General features: G+C 42.5%; 1 protein-coding gene across 10 annotated transcripts; it reads right to left on the bottom strand.

Annotated features, from left to right (window-relative positions):
• Window positions 1-726: 726 nt before the first annotated feature.
• Window positions 727-26,132, bottom strand: LOC112219308 (far upstream element-binding protein 3). 10 transcript variants are annotated; one of them, XM_024380438.2, is made up of 18 exons: window positions 25,927-26,131; window positions 22,138-22,285; window positions 17,931-17,964; window positions 17,413-17,462; window positions 17,197-17,268; window positions 14,728-14,785; window positions 14,105-14,267; window positions 13,389-13,487; window positions 12,087-12,294; window positions 11,750-11,868; window positions 11,000-11,141; window positions 7,440-7,600; window positions 4,678-4,751; window positions 4,441-4,517; window positions 3,692-3,760; window positions 2,985-3,056; window positions 2,742-2,872; window positions 727-2,132 (listed from the first exon to the last, which is right to left on the bottom strand). In XM_024380438.2, the coding sequence occupies exons 1-18, from the start codon at window positions 26,023-26,025 to the stop codon at window positions 2,124-2,126; spliced, it is 1,785 nt and encodes a 594-aa protein (XP_024236206.1). In that variant the 5' UTR covers window positions 26,026-26,131; the 3' UTR covers window positions 727-2,123. The 10 variants fall into 10 exon arrangements, with proteins under 10 accessions (XP_024236206.1, XP_024236204.1, XP_024236202.1 ...); XM_024380436.2 differs by having other exon boundaries at window positions 727-2,123; XM_024380434.2 differs by having other exon boundaries at window positions 727-2,872; window positions 17,931-17,961; window positions 25,927-26,132.
• Between the last annotated feature and the right edge of the window lie 224 nt (window positions 26,133-26,356).

The raw sequence follows: 26,356 nt of genomic DNA, 5'->3' as shown, positions 1-26,356 counted from the left end.
ATCAGGTGATGTTTGGTGAATTCATTCAATCATGGCATATATAGTAACAGTAATTTGGTAAGCTCCTCTTCCTTACCATCAGTAAAAAGACTGCCTTTAAATGACCATGCATCTTCTGGACATATGAACTTGGCACATTTTGTCTTTCAACATATGTTTTGTCAAGAGAAGCCCTAAAAACAAGCCACTGCGACAGAAAGTGCCTTTCTTGGAGAAGGTTAGGAAAACTTGCAGACAGGTTAGGATAACTAACACAGCAGGTTAGGAGAATTGGGTTAAGGTTAGGAAATGGGTTAGTGAAAATGCTTTAACCTATGAAAAGTAACTTCCGGTTGAAGCTTTATCAAGTGGCGTGTTTCTAGAGTCCCAATGCCAAGGAGATAACGGAGAGACTAAGATTTTTTTTTTACCATGTATTGAGCTTAACATGACCTACAGTAACTAATGACGATGGTATACTTCAACCACAAGAGAGGCTTGCAGAAGGAACATTTATTTGAGAAATGGCATAGGTCTATAGAAAATATTTCTGTTTATAAAACAATAGTTTTACCTTTGATTACTTGAGGCTAGATGATACTAATATATATAGTATGTGTTAGTCTTACAATAGAACCGAGGAAAGGTTTCAGTTTAAACCAATGGTAATGTTATCACATACTGGAATTTGACAAAAGGCTTTCAAATGGCAAAAAATATAATAATTTTAACAGAACACAATAAAGGTAGTCTTGACGTTTTTAATACACAGTTACCTGTACACAAGGAAAAAAAAACACTAAAATGAAACATTTTCAAATTATAATATCCCTTTTCATTAAGCAATGAAGTTAATACTAGATTCAATTCTAACTATTCAATCATACATACGAGATCACACAAAGTAGAAAGAAAAAATAATTAAAAAGTTTAGCATTGGACTGTACACAAGTCCAGTGTGTACTGGAGGGGGCGTTAGGGAAACTGGGTGGTACCAAATAAGACAATTTTGATCGTAATACTTAGAATATAAAAAACTACAATGAATTATTACACAGGTAGAATCCAGAGGCTTAGCAGTCTTGAATGATTTAGGTACAGAACATACATAAAAACCTAGCATTTCTCATTTTTGTCCTAAGCAAGATGCAACATCAAATTACACATTCACGATCTTTGAACATTTTCAGTATGAAAACAGAACAGGGACAGTTTTCCTGCGATAATGACTCCATGAAAAAAACTTCTTAGATTTAATTATATATATATTTTAAATAAAGTCTTTAGTCAAGTATCTGAGCATACATACATAGTTTTACAAGATAGCAAAGGCAAAAACCTCACAATATGCAACATCCCCCTTTTCCAATATCAGATCATTGTAATAAAAAAAGTACCCATTACATTTTCATATGCCTTAAAAAAAAATCTAAAATGAACTACAAGTTAAATGTCTGTCAAAATATTAGAGAATCCATCTTTGTTTCAAAAATGAAATAAGATATTGCTACTTTTTTAAACCAGAATACAATAAAATGACAATGAAAAAAATACAAAGCACAACAGGAATTAAATTAGGAACTGACTGCCATTTGCCAACATCACTCCTTGTATTACGTAACAAAAGAAATGTTCCTGTAACAAAACATAATTTTCATCACTGAATTAAAATGCTTTATGTAAAAGGAAAATAAAACATTTTTACACATTCTTAAAACATCTTATGACAAAATAAAAAATGTATTCAAGACTGCTAAGCCCATAATTACGATTTTATTGCAACAGAACTAGAAAAAATAGATTATATTGCATTTACTAAAATGTTACAACTCCGGGGTTCGTTTTGGCGATGTCATTTGAATCAAAAAGGAAAAAATAGAAAACAAAACAGCTCTCGCATTAGTCCAAAAGGGATCCCAGGAATTGTCCATTCAAAATAATGGTGTACACAAGTATTTAGTAACAATTAAATGTTCCTGATTTAGAAATATTCTTCTTTTTTTATTGTATAAGTCAGTCTACAGCTAGTGTTTCTCACTAAGAAAAAAGTAAGTCTTCAAGGCGTTGCAAATCTAGAAACCTGTTACAAAAGGTTTGTTTTCATCCTCAATGATTCAAAAATCTTCAACTAAAGGGCGTCCTCTCTAATGATCCTGCAAAACACAGGTTCACGTCAATGACCAAGCACAGTAATACATTTTACATAGATTTACATGTGCAAGTTGCATTACATAACCTTACAATAGTTAAACTCAACCTAATAGATGCCAGAATGGATTTACATGGAACTTCTCATCAGATGTACTTTCAAACCTCCATACTTGAATTAAACCTTGCCTTTAAACCAGGGATCATCAACTACATTCAGCTGCAGGTAGATTCTCTTGAACGGATGGTCGGGGGGACGAGACATAATTACAAATAATTTTTAGACTGCAAATTAACCACCACATTAATATTTGACGAAAACAATCAATTCAAAATGAATTTTCAAACCTTGCTGACATCATCTCTCCGTAATGCGTGGAGATAATTAGGTACAGATTTCCAAAAAATAAAATCACTTGGAGCAGATTTCCTGGTGTTATTAGTCTTTAATGTCCGGGGGGGGGGTAGGCACACATAAAACCACCGCAGGCTGCCAGTTGGGGAACCCTGCTTTAAACCATTCAACATTCCTCCTAAAGGACTTCCGTGGTCAACAACAGACCTCAGGGGGTTGTGGGGTGGAGATGGTGCTGAGCGTTTGGATGGGTTCTCACCTGAAGGCCTGGGGCCTGTGTCTGCTGTGCACCTTGGCCATAGTAGGCCCCCTGTTGTCTGTAATACTCCACCCAGGCAGCACTGTAATCCGGAGGGGAGCTCTGCTGGGAGCCAGGGCCTGCTGCCTGGTCTGGGGAGAGGGGAGATGGAGGGTGAATAAGGGGAAGAAGAACGTCCTCTGATACGCACTCAAAAGACCAGCATATTGGAAGAGCGTAAAGGGCATGTAGGTGTAGTCTTACTCTGTTTCTTGTAGTATTCCTCCCATGCTTTGCTGTAGTCAGGGCCACTGCTCTGGGCTTGGCTCTGCTGACCTGTGCACAAGATAAAACCAGGGTCAATAAGATACACACCAAACAGACCAAGAACTCTGATTAATGTTCGCCTCCATAAATTCAATTTCTTCAAATCAAATACATTCAGTTATACAAACAAAAGCCAATTTACATGACTGATGAAATCAAGAAGCAACCCAGCTACACAATCATGTAACAAATTGTCGACTTCAATCATTGCAGTCAAACAAAACCTCCTGCGTAACAACTACATGTTGACATGATATTTCTACTCAGACACTCTTGGCATGGAACTTTTTAAAATGAGGGCAGGTTTGAGGTCTGGTTTAGAGGTGTATCCAGGGCACAGACGCTTGTGGACATTCCCAGCAAGGGAGAACAGTTGCACATGCAGACAGGTATTCATTTAACAGGTGGGTCACCAGTAGGGGCCAACTGCCCACAGGCGCCCCAAACCAACCAGGAAGTCAGTCTCAAAGAGAAAGGATCAATCAGCACTCACTTGCAAATAACCTACCATGAGACTACAAACCCTGAGAGAGGGGGGCTCGGACCAGTGACTCAGACTTAATGTTACACAAGCGATAAAGGCTAGTAGACGATGTTAGTATTGAGCTCCCTTCTCTGTTCTCCCCCAGAAGACTGGCACTTGCCTAGCTTTTTATAATACTGCTCCCATGCTTTGGAATAGTCCATCTGGTCAGTCTGGGATCCATTGAGACCTGCAACCAGACACAGATAACACTGTTGGAGGACAGAGTTACTGCATGAGGACCTTTCAGTGGAGGTTGAGGCTGTGGCTTACCATCCAGACATGGCACTGTGTCCTATGGCCTCTACCCCATGCCCTAACTTAACCCTAACTAGAACTTCCATGGAGTGAAAGATTTCTTTGAAAAGTTTCTTCCCCATCTGACAATCTCCCAGAATGGATTTTTATTTATTTATTTTTTCAGCCAGTATCTGGACGATTAGCCACATTTTCAATGCAAGAACCACCCTGCCGCTGTCATAAGTTGGATTTAAATCCACTGCAGCAGTGCCAAAGCCAGCCTGAACAAGTCTTGAATCTCTCCAATTCCTTCAGTCCTCTGAAATTGCTGTTCAACTGGAAAAGTCTTGTTAGAGAAGTAACATTGTGTTGCTTTATTCCGCTCAGTAAGCAGAGCAGAGAGCATGAAACATGTCTAGTTTTAGTCCTTCCACTTATTTGTCCACTTTCTTTTCACTGGGGAGGGACTTATGCCCCACATGACTGATTGCAAAAGACTCCGTATGTATCAAGGAATCATTGTAATGAAATTTCAGGTTGATATTGGTATCAAGTGTTATGGGTATCCCACCCTAACCACAATGGGACAAGGCCACCCCAGCCATTAGTTGGAGAAGCAGGTAGACTTACTGGGGTCCTGCTGGCCCTGAGGCTGCCATGTCTGATATGTTGTGCCCCATCCACCTGTCATGAATGTCTGGGGTCCACTGTCACCACAAAACACAGAGACGCATGTTAGACATTTTTCATATGAATTGTTGTAGCCTGGATATTGTTATATAATTGTATTCATACTTTGGTCAGTGTAAGTAGTTCAAAGCAAGTTTGACAAATGTAACAGTGGTAAAAAACCAAGAAGCTGCTCACTTCTGATGAGGGGTAGCTGGTCCTTGACCAAAGGGGTTCAGACCAAAATTGCTGTTGCCCCCCATTCCTGAGGCCTAGATGAGAGAGAGAAGCGGAGTCAATGCTGAGACCAAGGTCTTTCCCATATGAGCCCTGTATAGCAGCACAATAAACTACATATTCATATAAACAATAAAATACACATTAGACATGCAAAAAACACATTCGGTAAAAAGGTCCCCTAACAACCATTTGAAATTCCCTAGAGCCACCAATTTTAAAGTGTATTGTAGATTATTCCACACGTAAGGTGCAAGGAAAAGGTTGATTTACCTAACTCTAGACACTAAAGGAGTCTAGAGAACCAAACCTGTGAACTGGTTTGATAACTTGTCAATTTAAATCTTAACAGTGATATTAGGTAAGTCAGAAACTTGTGGAGCAGGGCTTTGTAAACAAAAAGAGTGTAATGATGTGATGATCTAAGTGACTTCAAAGAGGTCCAGCCAACCGTTTCGTAGTACTGCTCATCATAGTGATGAAAAACAGCATCCGAGGGTTTAAGAGTAGTGGCAGCTGCACTTTCATAAATAGCATAAAAATAACCTCAAGTTTGACTGCACTCTGCTTCCTGCTGACTAGAGATTAGAGATAAAATTAGATCAGTTAGATCAGTTTCTGTAAAAAAAAAAAAAATTAAAAGCCCACTTTAAATATTAGAGGACTGAACTTGTTTAGAAACGGTTGTTTTAAAAGATAAATCATTCAATTCAAATACCAAGGTATTTCTATGCATTGACTCATTTGATTATAGAACCATCCAATAAACAGGGAAGCAAACTGAGGGCCCAAAAAGCGGATATTTTCTTTTTACTGAAACACGCAAAAAAAAAACCCTGCTAGGGGGAACCGCAGGTTATTAAACAAAGAATATGATCTACATGATCAGCCTCTAAAATAGTGGTTAATGTGAACCTAACTCACAGCTAAAAAAAAATGTAAAGAAAGCAATCCAATGTTATTTGTTGCCTAGACTTTACTGCAAATGACAAGTCTTGAGAAAAAAAAACACTAATATTGCAGTTAGCCATGACAGCCTTTATAACAGAATGCTTGTGACCACCCACACGAATATTGCACTTGGGAAAAAAACATCTTAAAGTAGAAATAGAATGAACAGGCATTCTATTTTTGTTCTATTATAGTGGCCACTATAGACATCGATCAAGTGCACAAGACTACATGTAGACAAAAATAACGTTCACTGAGTAAAAACCAATTATAATCCCCCTCACTCACGTGTTACGGTCAAGTTCACCACAACAAAAACTATATCTTTGGGCTACACAGCACATTATTACATTGTACACTTTCTGCCTGTGGACATCTGTTCTACAATGTGCCAACAAAAGTGAGAAAGAGAGAAAGAGTGTGGTGTTCCTTTCACCTCTATAGTGGCATACAGTTTAAGCAAGGCCCAGCTCCAGATAAACAAGTAGATTCAGGGATCAAGTGTAACAAGCAACACCTCATTCTCACCGAATTCATTCTAAAAATAGTGGCTACTTCATTAGCTTGTTAACATTTCACACAGATTGCCAGGGTCCAGTAAGCAACTAACGCATTATAACTTGAAGAACGGCAAGGAGTCGTATACCAGTTAATACTATAGCGAATTGGTTAGGTTACTAATGCTAGCTCATCTGATGATGTAACGTTAGCCGTCTGACTTTATTAGCAAGCTAATTTCCACACCATAAAGTCAATTATTTGATCAGATAAGTTGGCTAATGTTGCTCAACATTTCTCTGGCTAACTAACAGAGAATTTGATCCAGCTGGCAAGATACTTAACAATGCTAATACTTGTTCCACACTTTCTCCCTCACCTCAAACTTTCAAAATGTCAGTAGTTTTTTGGTTACAGCTCATGAAGTACGCTTCATCTTGTCACCCCGTCTCCATGGTCAGGCTTCTCACCCAACATTACTTCCTCGTTATCATTCAGGGGACGCGCCGCTGTAACGAGCAAGCTGACTTTGCAGAGCGCGTGCTGATGCTGTAACTAGTAAATTGGTTGTCTCTTCTTTCTTCAGTCACGTGCTGCACTGCATTCTGTTATGTCAACGATTGGCTGAGCCTTGGATATAGCCAGTAGTGATCCAAAGCCCCCCCAACTTTTCTCATCAGATCTACACGAATCACGTAGGTCACCTATTTTTGATTTCAAAAACGACGAAATTCACTTAACGGTGATTAGTTTGCATCCCTGAATAAGTAAAGATTTATTCCATCCAAGACAATCTGATGAGAAACACCCAATACTTATTTAGTTTTGCTCGTATTAAGTATGAGTTTTAAAATCAGTAAGGGCTTACTGCACAATTGCAAAAATCAGACAGTAGCCTTGTTACAGCTAGGTCAGCAGTCGAGGCAAATGCATTCATAATAGTATCATCCACATATATATAAAAAAATTACAATGAATAGATTGACCAATAGCATATGAATAAATAGTGTAAAAAAAACAGGTCCTAGTATCAACCCCTGCGGAACACCTTCACATACTTCAAGAAACTGACTTAACCCCATCCACAACGATGGCCTGAGTTCTGTCACTAAGATAATCATGAACAGGTGTCAGCGCTCAGGCCTATCGTTTAACCCTGGGTGACATACTGGTAGATGGTATGGCCACACACCCCTTTGACATGTCCCTTCATGAATATCAGGTCAGACAATAGATTGTTTTTGTTTGTGGGAGGGGGGCATAAGACCACCTACCCCAATCTTCTCATCGATCAGCTGGCGGGCCATTTCCATCTGTTGGGATGTGCCGCGGATGGAGAAAATGCGCACGTTGGGGTCGGTGTTGGGCGGCGGGTTTCTCTGCAGCTCCACGTGCGCTCCAGACTGCTGGTTGATGTTCTTGATGGTTTCGCCACCTTTACGAAAGGGGAAATTCAAAACGTGAGTCAAAGACAGCAACAAATGCACAAGTGTCAATTTGACCTCCAATCAGTGCTTACTCTGTTGTCTGATTCCATTCTTTAGGCTTCACCACAATTACCTAAACTCATCCGACTGGAGGTTAGACTGGTAGTGATAACTATAGGAGACCCTGGCATGTGTCCTTCAGCTCCATGCCCATTCTATTTGAACATCCGTGCTAATCAGAGACTAAAGGTCGACAACACTTCCTCCCCCACGCTGACGAATCAGACGGTAGCTTCCTGACTTATGAAGGAGTGCAATTAAACCAGCAGGGAGAAATTAAATATAGCTGTCGGAGAAAAGACACCAATTAAAGCGTATCCTCTTTCTGGGATATCGTTTCTCCTTTGGCCCCTTTCTTTCCCAGCCTCATGTGTGGTGAGGGAACAACGTCCTCCCCCTTCTCCTGCCATCCCAGTGAATGGAACGAGGGGGCTTCCCAAGGGAACACCAAGGCTGCCCCAACATCAATTACACATTTGTTCACTGGTGGCTGACAGGCGGACCTTGCAGTTAAAACCAGTCATCCAAACCTCTCCTCCTCCTCCTGTACCCTCTTCCCAGTTGCCAATAGACTACACATGGGCCATTAACCCATTGTCAACCAAATAAAACTTCTGCCTTAATGAAGCCATTATGAGGTCCCCTCAGTCAGAGAGCAAATGGGAATGAAGAGAAACAATTATTAATTTCATGGACTGGGCCTTGCTGGTGCCACATCATATGACCTTATTATTGAGACTGGGTTAGTGAGCTGGACCAAAAGGAGGGGATACAAAGTGCAACTGGTGAGGGATTTTGGGTAAGTGGGAGGTTTAATTAAAAGACAAGTTCATGAAGAATAGCTCCTAGGGGCTTAACACTCCATGCTTACCCACTCATCTAATGTATTGACATATGGGTCTTAACGAACAAAAAAAAAGACATTTAAAAGCCAAAACACAGGATGCTATACCATGGTATATAAAATAAAAGTAGGCCTGTTCAACCCATTAAAAAAAGTTTGAAGGTTGAGAATATAAAGTATGGGGTATGGGTGGGTGACCCAAGTTACCAGGCTCTGTGCGTATTGGGGGAAGGGTGTAATCAGTGGCTCAAGCAGCAGCATAAAGTCATCGTAAAGATATGAATCACCTCAGTCTTTAAGGCCAGGCTGACAGGGCCCAGACCCACAGCCATATTGGACTAGTTCATATGCTAATGCAGGGAGGGGGAGGCGTAATGCCCAGGTGTATTTGCCCCCCCACCTCACAAAAGCCACTTGACATTTCTATTGCCTGGTTTTGATCATAGGTATAGAGCCCCCTTCAAACCACACCCACCACCGCACACACATCCATCCATAGGACAGGGACACACTCAGGGTTTCCGCCGAAGCGCAATGGTCAATGACTTTTAAATAGCTGGCAATAGAGTGAACATGAATAGCCAATAGCCTAATTCCGCTCATTCATTCCCTCAATCCACTATTGGGCTGAAAGGACCTCAGATGCCAGAAAACCTTCCACGTGGGGGCTGTTATTAGGAACCTTCAACAATTAATGTCACATTACATGCATTATCCCCTTCATTAAGCCCTAAGTGAAGGGACAGAATACCACTTGTGCTATATACATGAGCCAGGGGAGAGAGGTGGCTGGATCCACACCATATTGGCTCATTGTGCAACTTTAAATGCCATTTCATCACAGGAAAAAAAGCCCAAGCTAATGGACTGGCAATTATGCACTTTTGGCATAATCTAGGCTTTTGAATAATTTTCCTATTTATACACCATGAGGTTGGAATAATACTGTGAAAATGATAATGCCCTTTTAGTGTAAGAGCTGTTTGATGGGATGGAGTTTTGGCATGCCTGGTCACATCTCCAGGTGGTAAGTTAGTCCAATAAGAAAGATCCAAACCTCTCTGCCAATAAGAGCTAGTTTTCAGTTTTCCCCACCCCTCTCAGACCACTGGCAGAATGGCACGTACTGAAGAGCTCAGTAACTTTCAATGTGGCACGGCCATAGGATGCAATCTTTTCAAAAAGTCTGTTGTCAAATGTCTGCCCTGCTAGAGCTGATCCAGCCAACTGTAAGTGGTTATTGTGAAGTGGAAAGTCTAGGAGCAACAGCTGCGAAGTGGTAGGCCACACAAGCTCACAGAACGGGACACCGTGCTTAAGTGTGTAAAAATGGTCTGTCCTCGGTTGCAACACTCACTACTGAGTTTCAAACTGCCTCTGAAAGCCATGTCAGTACAAGAACTGTTAGTCTGGAGCTTCATGAAAGGGGTTTCCAAGGCCAAGCAGCCGCACACAAGCCTAAGATCACCAAGCGATGGAAAGCTCGCCGCCACTGTACTCTGGCGCAATGGAAACAGGTTCTCTGGAGTGAGGAATCATCTTCACCATCTTGGCAGTCCGACGGATTAATCTCGGTTTGGTGGATGCCAGGAGAACGCTACCTGCATAAGGCCAACTGTAACGTTTGGAAAAGTTTGGTGGAGGAGGAATAATGGTCTGGGGCTGTTTTTCATGATTCGGACTAGGCCCCTTAGTTCCAGTGAAGGGAAATCTTAATGCTACAGCATGCAATGACATTCTAGACGATTCTGTGCTTCCAAATTTGTAGCAATAGTTTGGGGAAGGCCCTTTCCTTTTTCAGCATGACAACGCCCCCGTGCACCAAGCGAAATCTGTGTGGAAGAACTTGATGCTCATGGAAGAACTTGATCCTCACTAATGCTCGTGGCTGAATGGAAGCAAGTCCCCACAGCAATGTTCCAACATCTAGTGGAAAGCCTTCCCAGAAGAGTAGAGGCTATTATAGCAGAAAAAGGGGGGGGGCAACTCCATATTAATGCCCATGATTTTGGAATGAGGTGCCCGACAAGCAGGTGTCCACATACTTTTGGTCATGTAGTGTAGTGTGTATTTCTTACAATTTTAATTAAAACAATAACAGGTACTTAACAGATACCCAGGAATGTTTCGATATTGAGAAAAATAAAAATTAATTGGCTGCATTGGACATTTAAGTGATGAAGACCACTGGTCTAGAAATGATGAACTGAAAGATGAAATGCTCCATTAGTGGTTGGTTTTCCCTGAGTAGGATAAGTGGGGAACATGCCCTGTACATATCTCTACATTAGTGTCTATTTGTCCATACATTCAAAAGGACACAAACTGGTTATTGGATGACTGAAATGCATCCAAATGATGACTGATAGATTGTTGCTGTTGTTGGTAATGGATCTTGACACCACCAAACGTAAAACTCACTGAATCTATTAGAAGGCGTTTGGATTCTAGGCATGACTTGTCTAGTTAAATAGAAGTTAAATCCAAAAAATACATTTCTCACCTTTCCCAATCACCAGGCCACACTTGTCGGCGGGTATCGTGTATGTCACTTCCTGCAGTCCACCGGGTGCGCCCATGCTCCAGTCCCCACGGCCTCTGCCCCGGCCTCTGGGGCCCACGGGACCCCCAAAGCCATCCCGATCCTGTAGCGAGGAAACTTAAGGCGTGACTACAGGCCCCGAAGACCTCAAACATGACATTACACATCTTACACTCAACCTCTTAACACTTCCTCCCCAAGAATAACCACTGCAGCCGTGTCTGACGTTAAACAAAAAATGCAACAGTTCAGATTGACAGATATTCTTAATTCTCCTCCAATGCGTTTGACTTGCATCACTTTACCTGGGGCTCAATAGAAAGTTCACCAGGGGATATGACCAAGTGCGCCACCCTGTGGGAGTCCGTATGGACTATGCTCCAGGGTTGGAGACATGCCTCAGAAACGAGGCTCATCCTCCTAGTGTATGGTCTGTGCTCAGGGGCAGTAGGTCAGCTGACAGAACTAGCTGTGAGGTGGAGCCCCACTACCCTTTTACCGGTCTGTGTAGGTCCCCCCCACCACAGGGCAAAGGGGTCCAGGCAGACCTGAGAGGGGGCCAGGCAACTAGGAACTGGGCTGAGGACTGCTACATGGGCAACAAGGGAGTTTAAGGGGCATGGCTTACTTTAGAAATACTCTTGGGGGGGGTTGTTGTTCCTTTCAGGGCAAAAAAACATAGATTAAGTGTAGTGGTCTGCTGTGCTGTACCTGTGCCGTGTGGACCAGCTCGTTGATGAGGTGAACAGCATGCTGGCAGCGATCAGGCTGGCCCATCACCTGGGCAATCCGGTCAGGGCTGATGCCATCGTCTGAAGGAGAGGGGGACACTAGTCAGAACTGTTACATTAAAGACCAAACGTTAAGTCGTGTCACAGAAATCACACATACTGTATTACATTGTGTCGTCAAGACCACCTGTGTGAGTCGATTGAGGAAAATGACAGGCAAACTAGACAGATTTAAGGTCAAGGTCATCACTAATCTTGACAATTGCATTAGCCATCTAGCACAATGTAAAAAGACTAATAGAAAGGGACGTTCTCACCTGGTTTGAACTGGATCCTGACCCCAGAGTCATTCTGGATCTTCTTGATCATCTCTCCATTCCTGCCAATGACGATGCCCACAGCAAACCTGGGGACTGCCACATCCAGACTGCTTCCCCCCAGTCTGGATCCAAAGTCTCCCCTGTTGGCCCGGAAGTCTCCCTGGTCCTTGTCCCGGATTATCTCTACCACCAGCTCCCGTGCTTGCTACAAAACACCCACGCCACCAGCACAGGAAGGGTTAACTTAGAAAATGCTCTAACTGATTGACAAAAAGGTTGATTGATACCTCTTTCCACTGGGATTCTCTGCCTCCAACCCTATTACAGGGGCTGAGTCACTGGCTTACTAGGGCTCTTTCATACCGTCCCTAGGAGGGGTGCATCAATTGAGTGGGTTGAGTCACTGATGTGATCATCCTGTCTGGGTCGGCGCCCCACCCCCCCGGGTTGTGCCGTGGCGGAGAACTTTGTGGGCTATACCCGGCCTTGTCTCAGGATGGTAAGTTGGTGATTGAAGATATCCCTCGAGTGGTGTGGGGCCTGTGCTTTGGCAAAGTGGGTGGGGTTATATCCTTCCTGTTTGGCCCTGTCAGGGGGTGTCCTCGGATGGAGCCAGTGTCTCCTGACCCCTCCTGTCTCAGCCTCCAGTTTTATGCTGCAGTAGTTTGTGTGTCGGGGGGCTAGGGTCAGTTTGTTATATCTGGAGTACTTCTCCTGTCCTATCCGGTGTCCTGTGTGAATTTAAGTATGCTCTCTCTAATTATCTCTTTCTTTCTCTCTCTCGGAGGACCTGAGCCCTAGGACCATGCCTCAGGACTACCTGACATGATGACTCCTTGCTGTCCCCAGTCCACCTGGCCATGCTGCTGCTCCAGTTTCAACTGTTCTGCCTGTGATTATTATTATTATTATTTGACCATGCTGGTCATTTATGAACATATACACATCTTGGCCATGTTCTGTTACAATCTCCACCCGGCACAGCCAGAAGAGGACTGGCCACCCCACATAGCCTGGTTCCTCTCTAGGTTTCTTCCTAGGTTTTGGCCTTTCTAGGGAGTTTTTCCTAGCCACCGTGCTTCTACACCTGCTTTGCTTGCTGTTTGGGGTTTTAGGCTGGGTTTCTGTACAGCACTTTGAGATACTAGCTGATGTACAAAGGGCTATATAAATAAATTTGATTTTGAATCCTCTCTCCTTAAAACACATTGGCCTAAAATGTTTTTACCTCTGACACGTTTTTATAAGCAGGCGTGGAGCGAGGAGATGAAGGACAATAGCCTGGTTTGAGGAACTGACCTGCACTTTGTAGGGGTCCCCAGTTATTCTCAGGGGTTTGTCTGCTCCAGTGGGCATAGGGCCATCCTGGATCATGATCATCTTCACACCAGTTCTCTCCTGTGGGGAGCAAGCAGGGAACACATTATCATAAATTCACACATCAGAACTCCCTACTTCAGATGTAGCGAAGAAGTGAGATGGTTGAATCATAATTGACACTGAACCTGGAACGAGTAGATAGCTGAAGTTAACAATAAGAAGTTATTGCAATAGCCAAGGTTTTTGAAGATCTGCCTAAACTAGTGTAATTAACTTCTATAACCCATAACACATTAGTTCAGGCCTTGACAACTTCAGGCACTTGTTCTCTGGTGTTTAGCCTATATTTACACAATTAAAAGTCTCATTAAAGTTCTGCTACATTTTCTGGCGCTTCCCACATGTCAGCATCTGTTTGGACATGAGGCTGTAGTCACATACGATTTACATTTTTTGTCGTGTGAATATTATTCCAATGTTGGCCTCTGATCCAGTTCTGATCGGAGTACTGTTCGATACTGTGTTGTTTTTTTTCTCTCCCTTTCCAGTTGGACAACTTATCTATATTCTTCTTGTCCGACTATTTTTTATACTTTAAGCCACCAAATAAAATCATTAAGAACGTGTGTTCTAGGTGCATGTGTGCTTCATCCACAGACCACGGAACCTACTGGAAGCACCTAGTGCCCCCCTACCTGCAGTTGTTTGATGGTGTCTCCTCCCTTGCCGATGACCAGGCCCACTTTGCTGGCAGGGATTAGGATCTCCTGGATGGCGCTGTTGCCGTCCATCTCACTGTGGAAGCCTGGGCCGTTTCGACACCGGTCCACGATCTGGCTCAGCAGCCTCTTGGCCTGCCTGGTGGGAGAGGAGGGGCACACTCCACTGTCACACCTTTGTTCATGATCAGCCAAACCATGCACACAAATTATACACAGTGGGTTTCTCCATTTGCAAAAATAAGATATTGAATTGTGTCAAGAAGTGATTGTTGAGGGGGCAACTCAACATCAATCTGGTGATGGTGATTATGGTCGAGTTGAGGGCGCCTCGATGCTGATAGAAATGTATTGCCCATCAAGTAGAATAATCATGTTAGCTCTACACGCAACATTTCTATCGGATCGCTGTACATAACTTTGGTTGCAAGACCCTGGGAGAACCTCAATTGCATACTCCCTGCATTCTCTCTCCTTGCCTCCTTCTCAAACCCCATTAGAGGGGAGGGACTTCAGGCATTCTCATCCAATGGGTTTTGAGTAGGAGGCGAGGAGTATGCAATTGAGATTCTTCCCGAGAGGAATGTGGTGTGACTTACTCAATGTTCTCTGGGCTTCCAGTTAGAGTGCAGGGCCTGTCCATCATGCCTCCGCTCTCTGTTACACAACACACGCTCCATTAACCAGACACACATGCACCCACACATACATAGGTCTTTCTATAAATAAAAAAAGGGGCCAATGTGTGGCATTGGGATCAACATTTAATTTTTGTATTTATTTTTATTTAGGTATACGTGTACAAACATCAGCCTAGGACTATAAATATCCTTTAAAATAGCAGGTGTAAGACAAATGTTTGTCATTTCATAACATGATCCTATTGTGAATAAGCCCACTAGGCTACTATGTCATTTGTTGTCAATCTAATATCCAGAATAACAGAAAGGAATATAGCGTTAGGCATTGCAATTAGTCCATCCTACACTAATGAACACAGTAGAGGCATACACATATTCTGAGTGGCGCAGCGGTCTAAGGCACTGCATCTCAGTGCTAGATGCGTCACTACAGACCCTGGTCTGATTCCAGACTATCACACCCGGCCGTGATTGGAAGTGCCATAGGGCGGCGCACAATTGGCCCAGCATCGTCCGTGTTAGGGTTTGGCCGGGGTAGGTCGTCATTGGAAATAAGAATGTTCTTAACGGACTTGCCTAGTTAAAAAAAAGGTTAAATAAAAAAAATATGAAAACAGCTTTCTGTTCAATCTAACGAGACACTGATGTAAATCAAGCAAACAGATGATCAACATCAATTTGCTATGGAAATTAGACCCATCGTGGATCACGGCACAGTCTTCATCGAGATAACGAATCAGACAAAAACATTCTGGACATTACTTGCGAATGCGGTTTATGCTGCACTTAGGCACAACAGCTGTTTGTCACTTGAGTGCCACCCAGAAAAAACATTTCCTGAATCAGCTGATGTGTGAAAATATCACAACGCAACTAAACTGCTGGACATCCAATGCGCATTTAAGTATTATGCATAATTACTGACGAACCATGTCAATTACAGTATAGATTTTGGTTTTAAGTATCAGTTAGAAGCTGTCGATTTTGCCATCACATACATTTTGGATTTGTGTGCCCATGAAAACGGTTTCAAGCCGTAACATAAGGAAACGCTAAACGTTACATACACTGAATAAAAATATAAACGCAACATGTAAAGTGTTGGTCCCATGTTTCATGAGCTGAAATGCACACAAAATCCTACTCAACTTTTGTGCAAAATTTGTTTACATCCCTGTTAGTTAACATTTCTCCTTCGCCAAGATAATCCATCCACCTGACAGGCAGCTGAATAAACAGCTGATATCAAGGAGCATGATCATTAAACAGGTGCACCTTGTACTGGGGACAATAAAAGGCCAATAAAATGTGCCTTTTTGTCACAATGCCACAAATGCCTCAAGTTGAGGGTGCATGCAATTGGCATGTTGACAGCAGGAATGTCCACCAGAGCTGTTGCCAGAGAATTGAATGTTCATTTCTCTACCATAAGCCACGTCCAACGTCATTTTAGAGAATTTGTCAAGACGTCCAACCGGCCTCAACCACGCCAACCCAGGACATCCACCTGCAGGATCGCCTGAGAGCAGCCACTTAGACAGCTGAAGAAACCAAGTATGTCTGTCTGTAATAAAGCCCATTTGTGTGGAAAAACATTCTAATTGGCTGGGCCTGGCTCCCCAGTTGATGGGCCTATGCCCTCCCAGGTCCACCCATGGCTCCAACCCTGCCCAGTCATGTGAAATCCATAGATAAGGACATAATTATTTCATTTCAATTGACTGATTTCCTTATATGAACTGTAACTCAGTAAAATAGTTGAAATTGTTGCATTTATATTTCTGTTCAGTATAGTTAGTGCATTTCCGAGACGGCCACACAAAAAGACTGTTCGAAAGCAAAAATCCAGGATTCTTACCAGGTTCAAATTCAATGTAATTTAACTGACAAATAATTCATATATAAAACGACAAACACTGCCACAACCGCAAGGTAAGAAAAGTGGTGCCACAGGATTTGGGCAAACAAATCCATCAAGATACCAACCACGAGAAAGGTTTAAATCAACTCATGAAATTTACAAAGAAAATTGGCAGATCATCATCAATGACTTATCAACAGCTGTAACAAGATGTCCACCGCAGGAAATCCTCACTGGTACCGTAGTTTATTGAAAGACCTATATACACAACCTCCGTGTTAACAACCTAAGTGCTACCTTATTTATTAAATGTTTATGAAGTCACATGGTAATTAAACTACAAAATACCACATCAAGGAATTCATGGTTGTATGTTTGGGATTTGACAAGGCTTCAGTTTCTCTAAGCTGAACCTGTTTAGCAGGATATGTCATGACCATGCCTCGTACTCAAGGTGTGCTTCTGGGCATCACCGATCAGAGGAAAGACCAAACAGGCTACTCAGTCAAGTACCGACACTACTGACTACAGTATAACGGGGCAGTGCCTCTTTAGGCAGAACTTACCTGCAGCAATCTGGATCTTGCAGCCGGACTCTAACTGAATTCTCGTGATCTGCTCTCCTCCTCTTCCAATGACTGAGTGTGGGTGAAAGGGGAATTACAAAAAGTCAATATCCCAGTCCAAGTTACTTTAAATGGACACCAAACAGTAAATGTGAGTACTAGAAGTTGGAGTAAACCAATAGCTTTTGTTATTAACTGCCTAAAAGTGTCACTTACTGAATCCAACCATCTTATCAGGCACTTTGAAGTCTTCTGTCATAATAGCCCTGCAAGAGAGAAAAACAATCAATGACAAAACAGTAAAAATCTGCTGTGATGTATGGTCTCATTAGAAATTATAGGACAGTCTCATACTCATGAAAGCATGAAGGGATAGTTCACCCCCAAAAACAAAGATCCATCTTGTTAGATGTTGCCCATATTCCCCATTCAATTGGATTGAGGCCTGCAGATCTCAACACAACATGGACTGTGCTCAACTTGAGATCACTTTTGAGGCATGAAACCCTCTGACAAACCTTAAATGGGGAGAGCTACCTCTTAAATTAATGTCATTCTGTGGCAAGTCTGGTGACAAGACAAACCACAGAGCAGCATGCAGAACACAGGCCAAGACATTGGCCTATCTGAGACTTGTTACTGGATACACTGGCAGTAGTGAGGTTGACAGCTTGACTGAGCTACTGTTAATCAATATCCACACACAAATGGTCATTTGAGAAGATAAGGCTCACCTTTGATGTACCATTCCACCTAGCTGGTTACCTACTGAGAAACAAGGGAGAATCGAGAGGGGAAGAGAAAAGAGCAAAACAATAGACGGGTTAGCTATTGTTAACAATTCACGCGCATCAAAGGGGCAGAAGGCCATGTGTTATGGTTCTGGATAGCCCGAATCAATGACAACTGCCATGTGGTGGCTCGTGTCATCTTGTTCTTGATACCATGTCTTGTTTTGAGGTGTATTGACTGATATCACGTTTATGCTGATATCACAAAAAATTTGCAAGCTAACAACTGTAATGATGTATTTGAGACAAGTGCTCATTGTGCAACTTAATTTGTGTTCTATAAACATTGGACTAAATATAGTTTACATGACACCAACAATCTAAGCCAACCAAGTCTGTTTTGTCACAGTTGTGCACGCATCGGTTTTGTTGCTAAACAACCAACCCGTCTATTAGACTGAAACAAAACTAACTTAAAATCATTGCAAAACTGAATAAAACAAGGTAAAAAAAAATGTTTCTGCTGAACTGAGGAGTGACAGGGTGGATTGGCTGGAAACAGATGGTTCAAATCAAAGTTAATTAGTCACGTGCCCCGAATACAACAGGTGTAGAGACCTTACAGTGAAATGCTTACTTACAGGCTCTAACCAATAGTGCAAAAAAAAAGGTGTGTGTAGGTAAGTAAAGAAAGAAAACAGTAAAAAGACATTTGAAAATAACAGTAGCAAGGCTATATACAGACACCGGTTAGTCAGGCTTATTGAGGTAGTATGTACATGTAGATATGGTTAAAGTGACTATGCATATATTATGAACAGAGTAGCAGTAGCATAAAAAGAGGGGTTGGCGGGTGGTGGGACCTAATGCAGACAGCCCGTTAGCCAATGTGCGGGAGCACTGGTTGGTCGGGCCAATTGAGGTAGCATGTACATGAATGTATAGTTAAAGTGACTATGCATATATGATAAACAGAGTAGCAGCAGCGTAAAAGAGGGGTTGGGGGGGCACACATTGCAAATAGTCAGGGTAACCATTTGGTTACCTGTTCAGGAGTCTTATGGCTTGGGGGTAAAAACAGTTGAGAAGCCTTTGTCCTCTGCCAATCCAGTAGTTATTTGAAAAAAATCTATACGGTTACATACTGCAAAATTATTTTGGACAATATTATAAATCGATACTTTGACTCCAAGTATTGATTTGTAAAAAATTGTTTTGTAGCGTTAGCTAGCGTTAGACAGCTGTACCTGCCCCACAACTCTGGTATTTATCACCTTATCCTCCACCTTTTCAAACAGTTAGTCAACATGTTTTCAGCACTTTTATTTTCATGTTCTCTCGTCTCTCTGCAGCAGACATACAGAAAGCAATGTTCAGAACATCAAATCTGAAATATCGAATCTCAATTCATATAGGACCATATCGTATCTGCACCCAAGTATAGTGATTATATAACTTGAGGTCCCTGGCAATTTCCCCTCACACAATCCAGTGTGTCAGTGTCAACGCACAGCAGGGGGGTGCTCTGCTAGGGAAATTAGGTGTGTATGGGTGTCGTTCAGAGAGGTAGTACGTGGGTCAATAGTTATTGACCCAGACTTGCATTTTGACAGGTCGCAATAAGCAGTGGGCTTAAAGGGTCACTTAAGGATATGGAGCTACTGCCGTTACACCATAAAATCATATCTAGGTTCACTAAAGCTTACGTCATTTGCACATATTTGTTTGTTGGAAATGCAACGAGGTAAAGAAATGGAATGCCTTAGCCCGCAGAACCGACCCGCTTGCTTGCTTAAAGCTGCACCAGGGTCAGACAGCATCCCTGTAGATTAAGACACCGCGGGGCCGGTGCGAGATATAGCTTGAGAAAAGTACCCCAATCCAGGGACGAGAAATGCATTGTACTTCGAATTGTCCCATTATCCAAACTGTTACACCGAAAAGATTGAACGACTGCTAGTTTTCTGAGCCATATCTCGCGCTGGCTCTGTGGGGTCTTAAACTACACAGGAATGCTGTCGGACGATAGTGCAGCTGTAAGCAAATGGGTCAGATCTGCTAGCTAAGAAAGCCGAAAATATTAAGTGCATGATGTGGTGTTAATTCACACAATGACAATACACTGTAAAGGACTTGCGCTTAGCCTAAATGGTGTTAAATGGTACTTGTACAATGAAACAAATGACGAGTAAGGACCTAACAGGGATGACAGATATATTTACACATTGTAACAGCCGACTGTTACATTTCATATTGTGTAACCTTGAGAAACAAAAAAGCACAGTGTTGAAAAGTGTTAGCCAGCCAAACCTCCACCAGAATTGCACAACTTATTCAACCATGCATTCGAGGCTAAAATATACCACACCATGACAAGATAAGAGGACAATAACTGACTAGAGTTTCCACTTCATGGACATGAAATTGCTCACATCTGCATTTTGGGTGCATACATGTAGCCACATGTATCATTCCACCATTCTGCAAAGTCCCACCCTTATGGGGTAACTACAATTTCAGGCACCTAACTGAAAATGCAGATGGCATAAAATGACATTGCATATATTTTTGGTTAAATTTCTAGTTTGCCAGGTTTCAAACGGCGAGTGCAAACAGAATGTAGCCGAATTGTGAACAGAGGGCTTCAAAGCAAAAATGCATAGTAAACTTTGATTACGTTGACTCTTCTGACTATCAGACAAGACCTCTCTTATCCCCTTATTACATTAGGCCCAGCCATTTCCTATTCTATAACATCCCGAGTTCAAATGCTCAGACAGAACTGCTTGCTCTGGGAGAGGCTGGAGTTAAGTCATGAGTAAAGCCGTACATAGCTGCCGTATGTTGCTCCTGCTTTAACTGGGCCTGTAAGGGAATTTTACACAAGGCTTTTCCCCCCATGAACTAGTCTCATCTTATCCCATGTAATTCCTTCAAGGGGGTTAGACTGCTGCAGCCCATTTGCTGAACTGATTCTACAGCAAGATGGGGCAAAAACACTAACACCTCGGGAAATTACAAATGCTATAAACAATGCCATAGTAATAGAAGCACAACCTGAAGCCAATGCAGCAAGATCATTAATGTGGGCTCACTAACAAATGAAATCCAGTTATCAGTTGTGCGATCCACGCAGATGTTTTCATTGGTCAATAATGACAAGTTCAAAAAAGGAATGGGTTTATAAATAGCAACACACGAAATAAGCTCAATCACCATTATCCACATTTATAGAAGCACGGTTCCTTTTTCTTTACTTGGTGGACATCGCCTCTAACCACAAACCTTTTACTTGCTGCTGCTGCTCTAGGCCCTTTTTTTTCTCCCTGACAGCTTTGGAGGCATGTAACCTGTAGCTCATGACTTCTCACACAACCAGTGTCAATCATATATGTAGCACCTAGAGCATTGTACTGCAGGAGGAGGGAGGGTTGGAATGATAAATCCCATCAATGGCCTCTGGGTATCTACTCCTTTTCTGACCTAACAGTAAATGTACTTTGTGGTGGAGGAGAGTAATCCTGCACTGAAATAACACAGGATGAGGAGGAGCGAGCACTTCGGCTGTCTGAAAAGCACTTCCTAATTCCAGGCTAGTGGTTACTCTTCCCAACTCCACATTCCCCCTCCCATTTGCCCAGGCCAGATGCTAGCCAGCCCACTGCTAGTACAATGCCATGTCACTTCTCAACAGCCGTGCTAGCTGCTACACCTTCCAAACAGGCTAGGCTACATGACATTGAACATACATTAACATTAAGTGTCAAAGGATCTCACATTATGTAGTGATGTCACTACTGATCTCTTGACATAGGTCGCTGGTTATCCAGGTAAGTTGGCTACACTATGGTCTCAAGACAACTGATATATGGACTGTATTTAAAAAGGACCAAGGAGGACCAAGCAGTTAAGTAATAGTTTTGGTTGCAATGGCTTTCCTGACTGGGTTTGATTAAGCCAACAATATTTGTTAAGTGTTGTATTGCAGTCCTCATACATTATGGTAAGAGTGCATACAATCTGACAGATATGCACAAGCATCCAAACACACTCCGGTGCAACGCTCAGAGCTATTTACAGAGTACCCTGTTTAGTGTACTGTAACCGGGATATGTGTTGGGATTATGTTTAGCAGAAAGATTGTTTAGTATGGAGGTGGACCACATGCATTGTGTATGAAGGTATGTGAAGAGATCCACCACCGACTTACCTCCATCATCCATCGAGCGCTTTTGGCCTCCGTAGCCATAGAGAGAGGGGTCTAGGACTGGAGAGGAGTTGTTCATGTGGGGCATCTGGTCACCTCCCATCTTAGCTGCAATCTGAGGAGACAAGAGGGATGAGAAAGAGGGGGAGGGCTAGAATGAACAAACAGATAGCAACACAAACTAGTTATATTAAAAAAGGTTTTATTTGACCTTTAATTTCCAGTCATAAGGTCAAACTATTACTCAAAACGAAGTACTACTTTTCATAGCAAAACAAAACTTATTTTAGTAGTCAACATGGAGCTGTTTTTTACTCTCCCAGCCCCGTACAACTGAATGCAATTGAAAGGCAGTAACTATCTTCTGAAACTAGCTACCAGACATGCACATTACAAAACACTGCCTGCATCACCCTGCCCCAAATTATCCACTTCCAACTCCAATTAACTGCATGTATTCTCTGGAGATAGACGTTCAAATCTAAATGCTGCACAAAAGCATTAAGGCCCGTTTCTCCTAAACCCCTCATCCGCAACCACATCTCTCCATTCAAAAAGTATATCGTTTCAGAAAATTACACAAAATTGATGTAATTTCTGCAATATGAAAATACAATGTCTCCAATTAGAGGATGACAATTGAAGCCTTGCACCACCCTCAGGCGTCATTATCTACTTCAGAGTCGCCACACCAAGCTGCCTGCCTGCCGTGGAAGTGAGATAGTAGGAGAAAAAAAAATGAACTGCCCTCCAACATGGCTCCTGATCCCAGTCAGAGCTGAACTGGGTAGGGGGCCGAGTGAGGGCTAAACCTCTGGCCTAGGGCCAAACCTTCTTTCTGGGGAATGTTGGGGTTGGTATGTCAGCAATGGGAGCTGCACACAATAAATCAACTAGCCGGGGAAAGGCTTGGGCCTAGTAGTGTAGAACGAGGTAAACACGCAGAGTCCTCTCAGTTCAACTGCTGCTGACTGTCAAGGGAGTTTGGGGCAGGCTAGGTCCATGAGGAAAGAAATGCCAGAGGATATTCTGTTGCTCAGGGAACATCCCTCGAGTTGGGTGAGAGGCCCGTTTGCTCTGAAACTATCAGTCAAACACTTTCATGTGCTGGAGGAGAGCAAAGGAGAAATTCACTCAATCTCTGCATACTACACTGTGGGGTTAATGTTAAGATTATTTTAGTCCATATATTTGTGTCAGAGATTGGAAACTCATTGATGTTCTAGTCATTTTGATATTGCGATAGAGACAAATTAACTATTGTATTTTTTTTTATCACAGCAGACTTGTCTAAACATTCACATTAATATGCAGCTGAACATAAAGATTATATATATATATTTTTTTAAATGTACTTGGCAATCCAACCCTTTACACAAATAAATGGGTATGAGAGAGATTAATATAAATATGGAGCTGAAACTTCAGGAGTACTTGAATTAAGAAGCATTTGCTTGATCAGAGAGATTAGCAACTGAACAGCAACACTGAATGCCAGCACTGTTCAGTCACAATACCAGATACTTAATATATAGGGCCTACAGATGATCTGTAAACATCCACCGTTCCCAGAAAATATAACGTTCTTGTGCTGGGCTATTCTGGGGTGGAGTGCTCCTTGAAGGTAGCATTTCGTAGAAACACATGATATCTTTGGTCTCCATACTGGGGGACTCCTGTGGGGCGCAGAGGTCTAAGGCACTGTATATCAGTGCTAGAGGCGTCACTACAGACCCTGGTTCTATTCCAGGCTGTATTTACAACGGGCCGTGATTGGAAGTCCCATAAGGTGGCGCACAATTGTCCCAGCACCGTCCTGGTTAGGGTTTGGCCGAAGTATGCAGCCATTGTAAATAAGAATTTGTTCTTAATTGACTTGCCCAGTTAAAAAGGTTAAATTAAAAAATACAGATAGGCAGGCAGTAAAAGATTCAGTGTCTCTGGCCACTGGCTCAGTTCTATTATTTGCCCTACACAGTTGATAAAAACTAAATGGCAGTCCAATTACTCTTCCAACTTCCAAGAAGCACAGACCTTTGACCTATAGGGAAGCTGCAAGGGAAAGCTGGGTGCCACAGTTATCAGAGGAAAACAAACTGGACCCACAAGCCTGATGCATGAGTACAAGGCCACATGCCCTTGTAGCACCTGGGATAAGCACACAGCTGAGACAGAGTGGGGGGAGAGACCCCAAAGGAATTATTAAATGGACACCAGTGCACCCAGATATGTGCTTATGTCATATGCTCATCTAGGTTTATTCGCAGGAAAGCGTCTTTGCCTGTCAGGGAGAATATGTTATGAATGCCTTAACTGACACAAACGTAGACAATTAAGACAAATAGTTGCGTTTGAAATATGCAGTTTGTTCAGCTCACTTTCATAGGGCCTGGGACTTATGACAAGACGAGAACAGGTGTGTTTTTGCCCTAAGTGTCAACGCTTCACAAGAACTTGGCCCAGAATGCAGACACTGACTAGGAAGGAATGGGAAGTGGTGTGGCGTGGCTTTATTTCACTGTGTGCAATAGCCTACTTCCTGAAATTATAGACTCGAATAGTAATCTCAGGAAACCTTAACTATGTTGCTTACATGCTACTGGCATTTTAGATGGAATAACTTGCAGTCGTGGTATGGTCAATTGTAGTCTACACATTATGGCCGTGTTGGGTTTACAGACAAATACATAATTTGATCAACTACATACAGGACGTTTGGTCACAGGCCCAAATTAAATAACGCTAACTTTGAGATGTCAAGAAGTACCTAGTTCAACCAATGCATAAGTAACATTTAGGCTGCAAGTCGTTAGCTAGCTAACTAGATAATGTCATCCTGCTAGCTAATGGGCTTCCATCGCAAGACTGAGTATTAACATTATCTAACCAGCTAGTTATTAATGACTGATAAGGTCTAATTCAATTTTAGCTAGAGACGATATTATTAGGCAATGTAGTAGTTGGCTATCTATTCTAACACCCTGTTGCAAACAAGAAAAGTTCGGCGATAACATTTCCCAGTAAGCGAGGAGGCTAGCTAACATTCGTTGTTGACGTTGCGAGGCTAGTTTTCCGCGCATGTTGCTCGTTAACTAGCGAGGCTTAGCTAACTTGTACAATCGAGGCTAGCTAGCTAGCATTACTACTAGACTGAATCACTCGATAGTTTATTTAACTACTGAATTCAGATTTTTTTTTTTTTTACATACAGCAGTGTAGTTAACAAGTAATTTATCCAGTGTATATTGGCGAGTGGTTACAAGGCAATTTAACACATTGTTGACGTTTTTCTGTTAGCAAGCTAACTTTTGACAGCGCGTGGCTGACATCAGCTGATTTTTCTGGCTTCACCACGAAACTAGGCCACAATCATAGCTGGTATCGGCTAGTAGTGTGGTGGTAAAATAGCTAGTTAGCTAACTAGCTGAAACTTCCGTGGCTTTACAACAGGTTGCAGTTTGTTGCTTATGCCTTGTTTTAAAGTTACTCTCACTTCAGTTTTATGCAAGTGGTTTTCTTAGTTTCGTCCATCATGCTTTGCCTAATTCATTTGCTTGTTCTTTGACCTGACTGTTTGTTGGGCGTCCTTTGGCCCGCATTCTCCTAGCACTTGGACCTTGTGTAGCTAACTTGAGTTAGCCAACTAGACATACAGGAGTGTTTTTTTTAGTAAAGAGGGGTCTGGGTTTATACGCTGCTTGAAGAAAAAAAGTGCACTCCTCCACCACGCCGAATGGTCTTGCTCGTTTCTCGTCTGAAATCATTCGGTTTCTCTTCGTCGGAATTAATTACCTGTCGGGCCCGGTGTAAGGCGTCGGCGAAGCCATCTGCTTTCGTTCCAGGCTGAGCCACCGAGGCCTGTCCCTGTACCAGCTCCGCCATCATCATCATCCCTACAGCAGCTCTCAGCAACACACCAAAAAAAACTTCGGACTGGCGAGCAAATCAAGCAGCGCACGCACCGACCTCAGGAAGAGGAAGCTAAAACCACCCTATCTACACGATACCGCGAGATTCAGAACTATTTGTTTTGGACAGCTGAATTTGCTGAAATCACGCGATACTTGACAGCGTGACAATTTTAACCGGAAGAAGTACTACTGGAAGTCAGACGGTGCAAAAACATATTTTGTGTCGTCACTAGTTACCACAGCCACAAAGACAAAAACCTCACTTATTTCTAAGATGGCCCTTCTGAAAAAGTGATTTTAAACTCAAACCT

The sequence above is a fragment of the Oncorhynchus tshawytscha genome, linkage group LG20, assembly GCF_018296145.1.
Source record: "Oncorhynchus tshawytscha isolate Ot180627B linkage group LG20, Otsh_v2.0, whole genome shotgun sequence".
NCBI classification, from domain to species: domain Eukaryota; kingdom Metazoa; phylum Chordata; class Actinopteri; order Salmoniformes; family Salmonidae; genus Oncorhynchus; species Oncorhynchus tshawytscha.
This window is presented reverse-complemented; position numbering and strand designations above follow the sequence as displayed.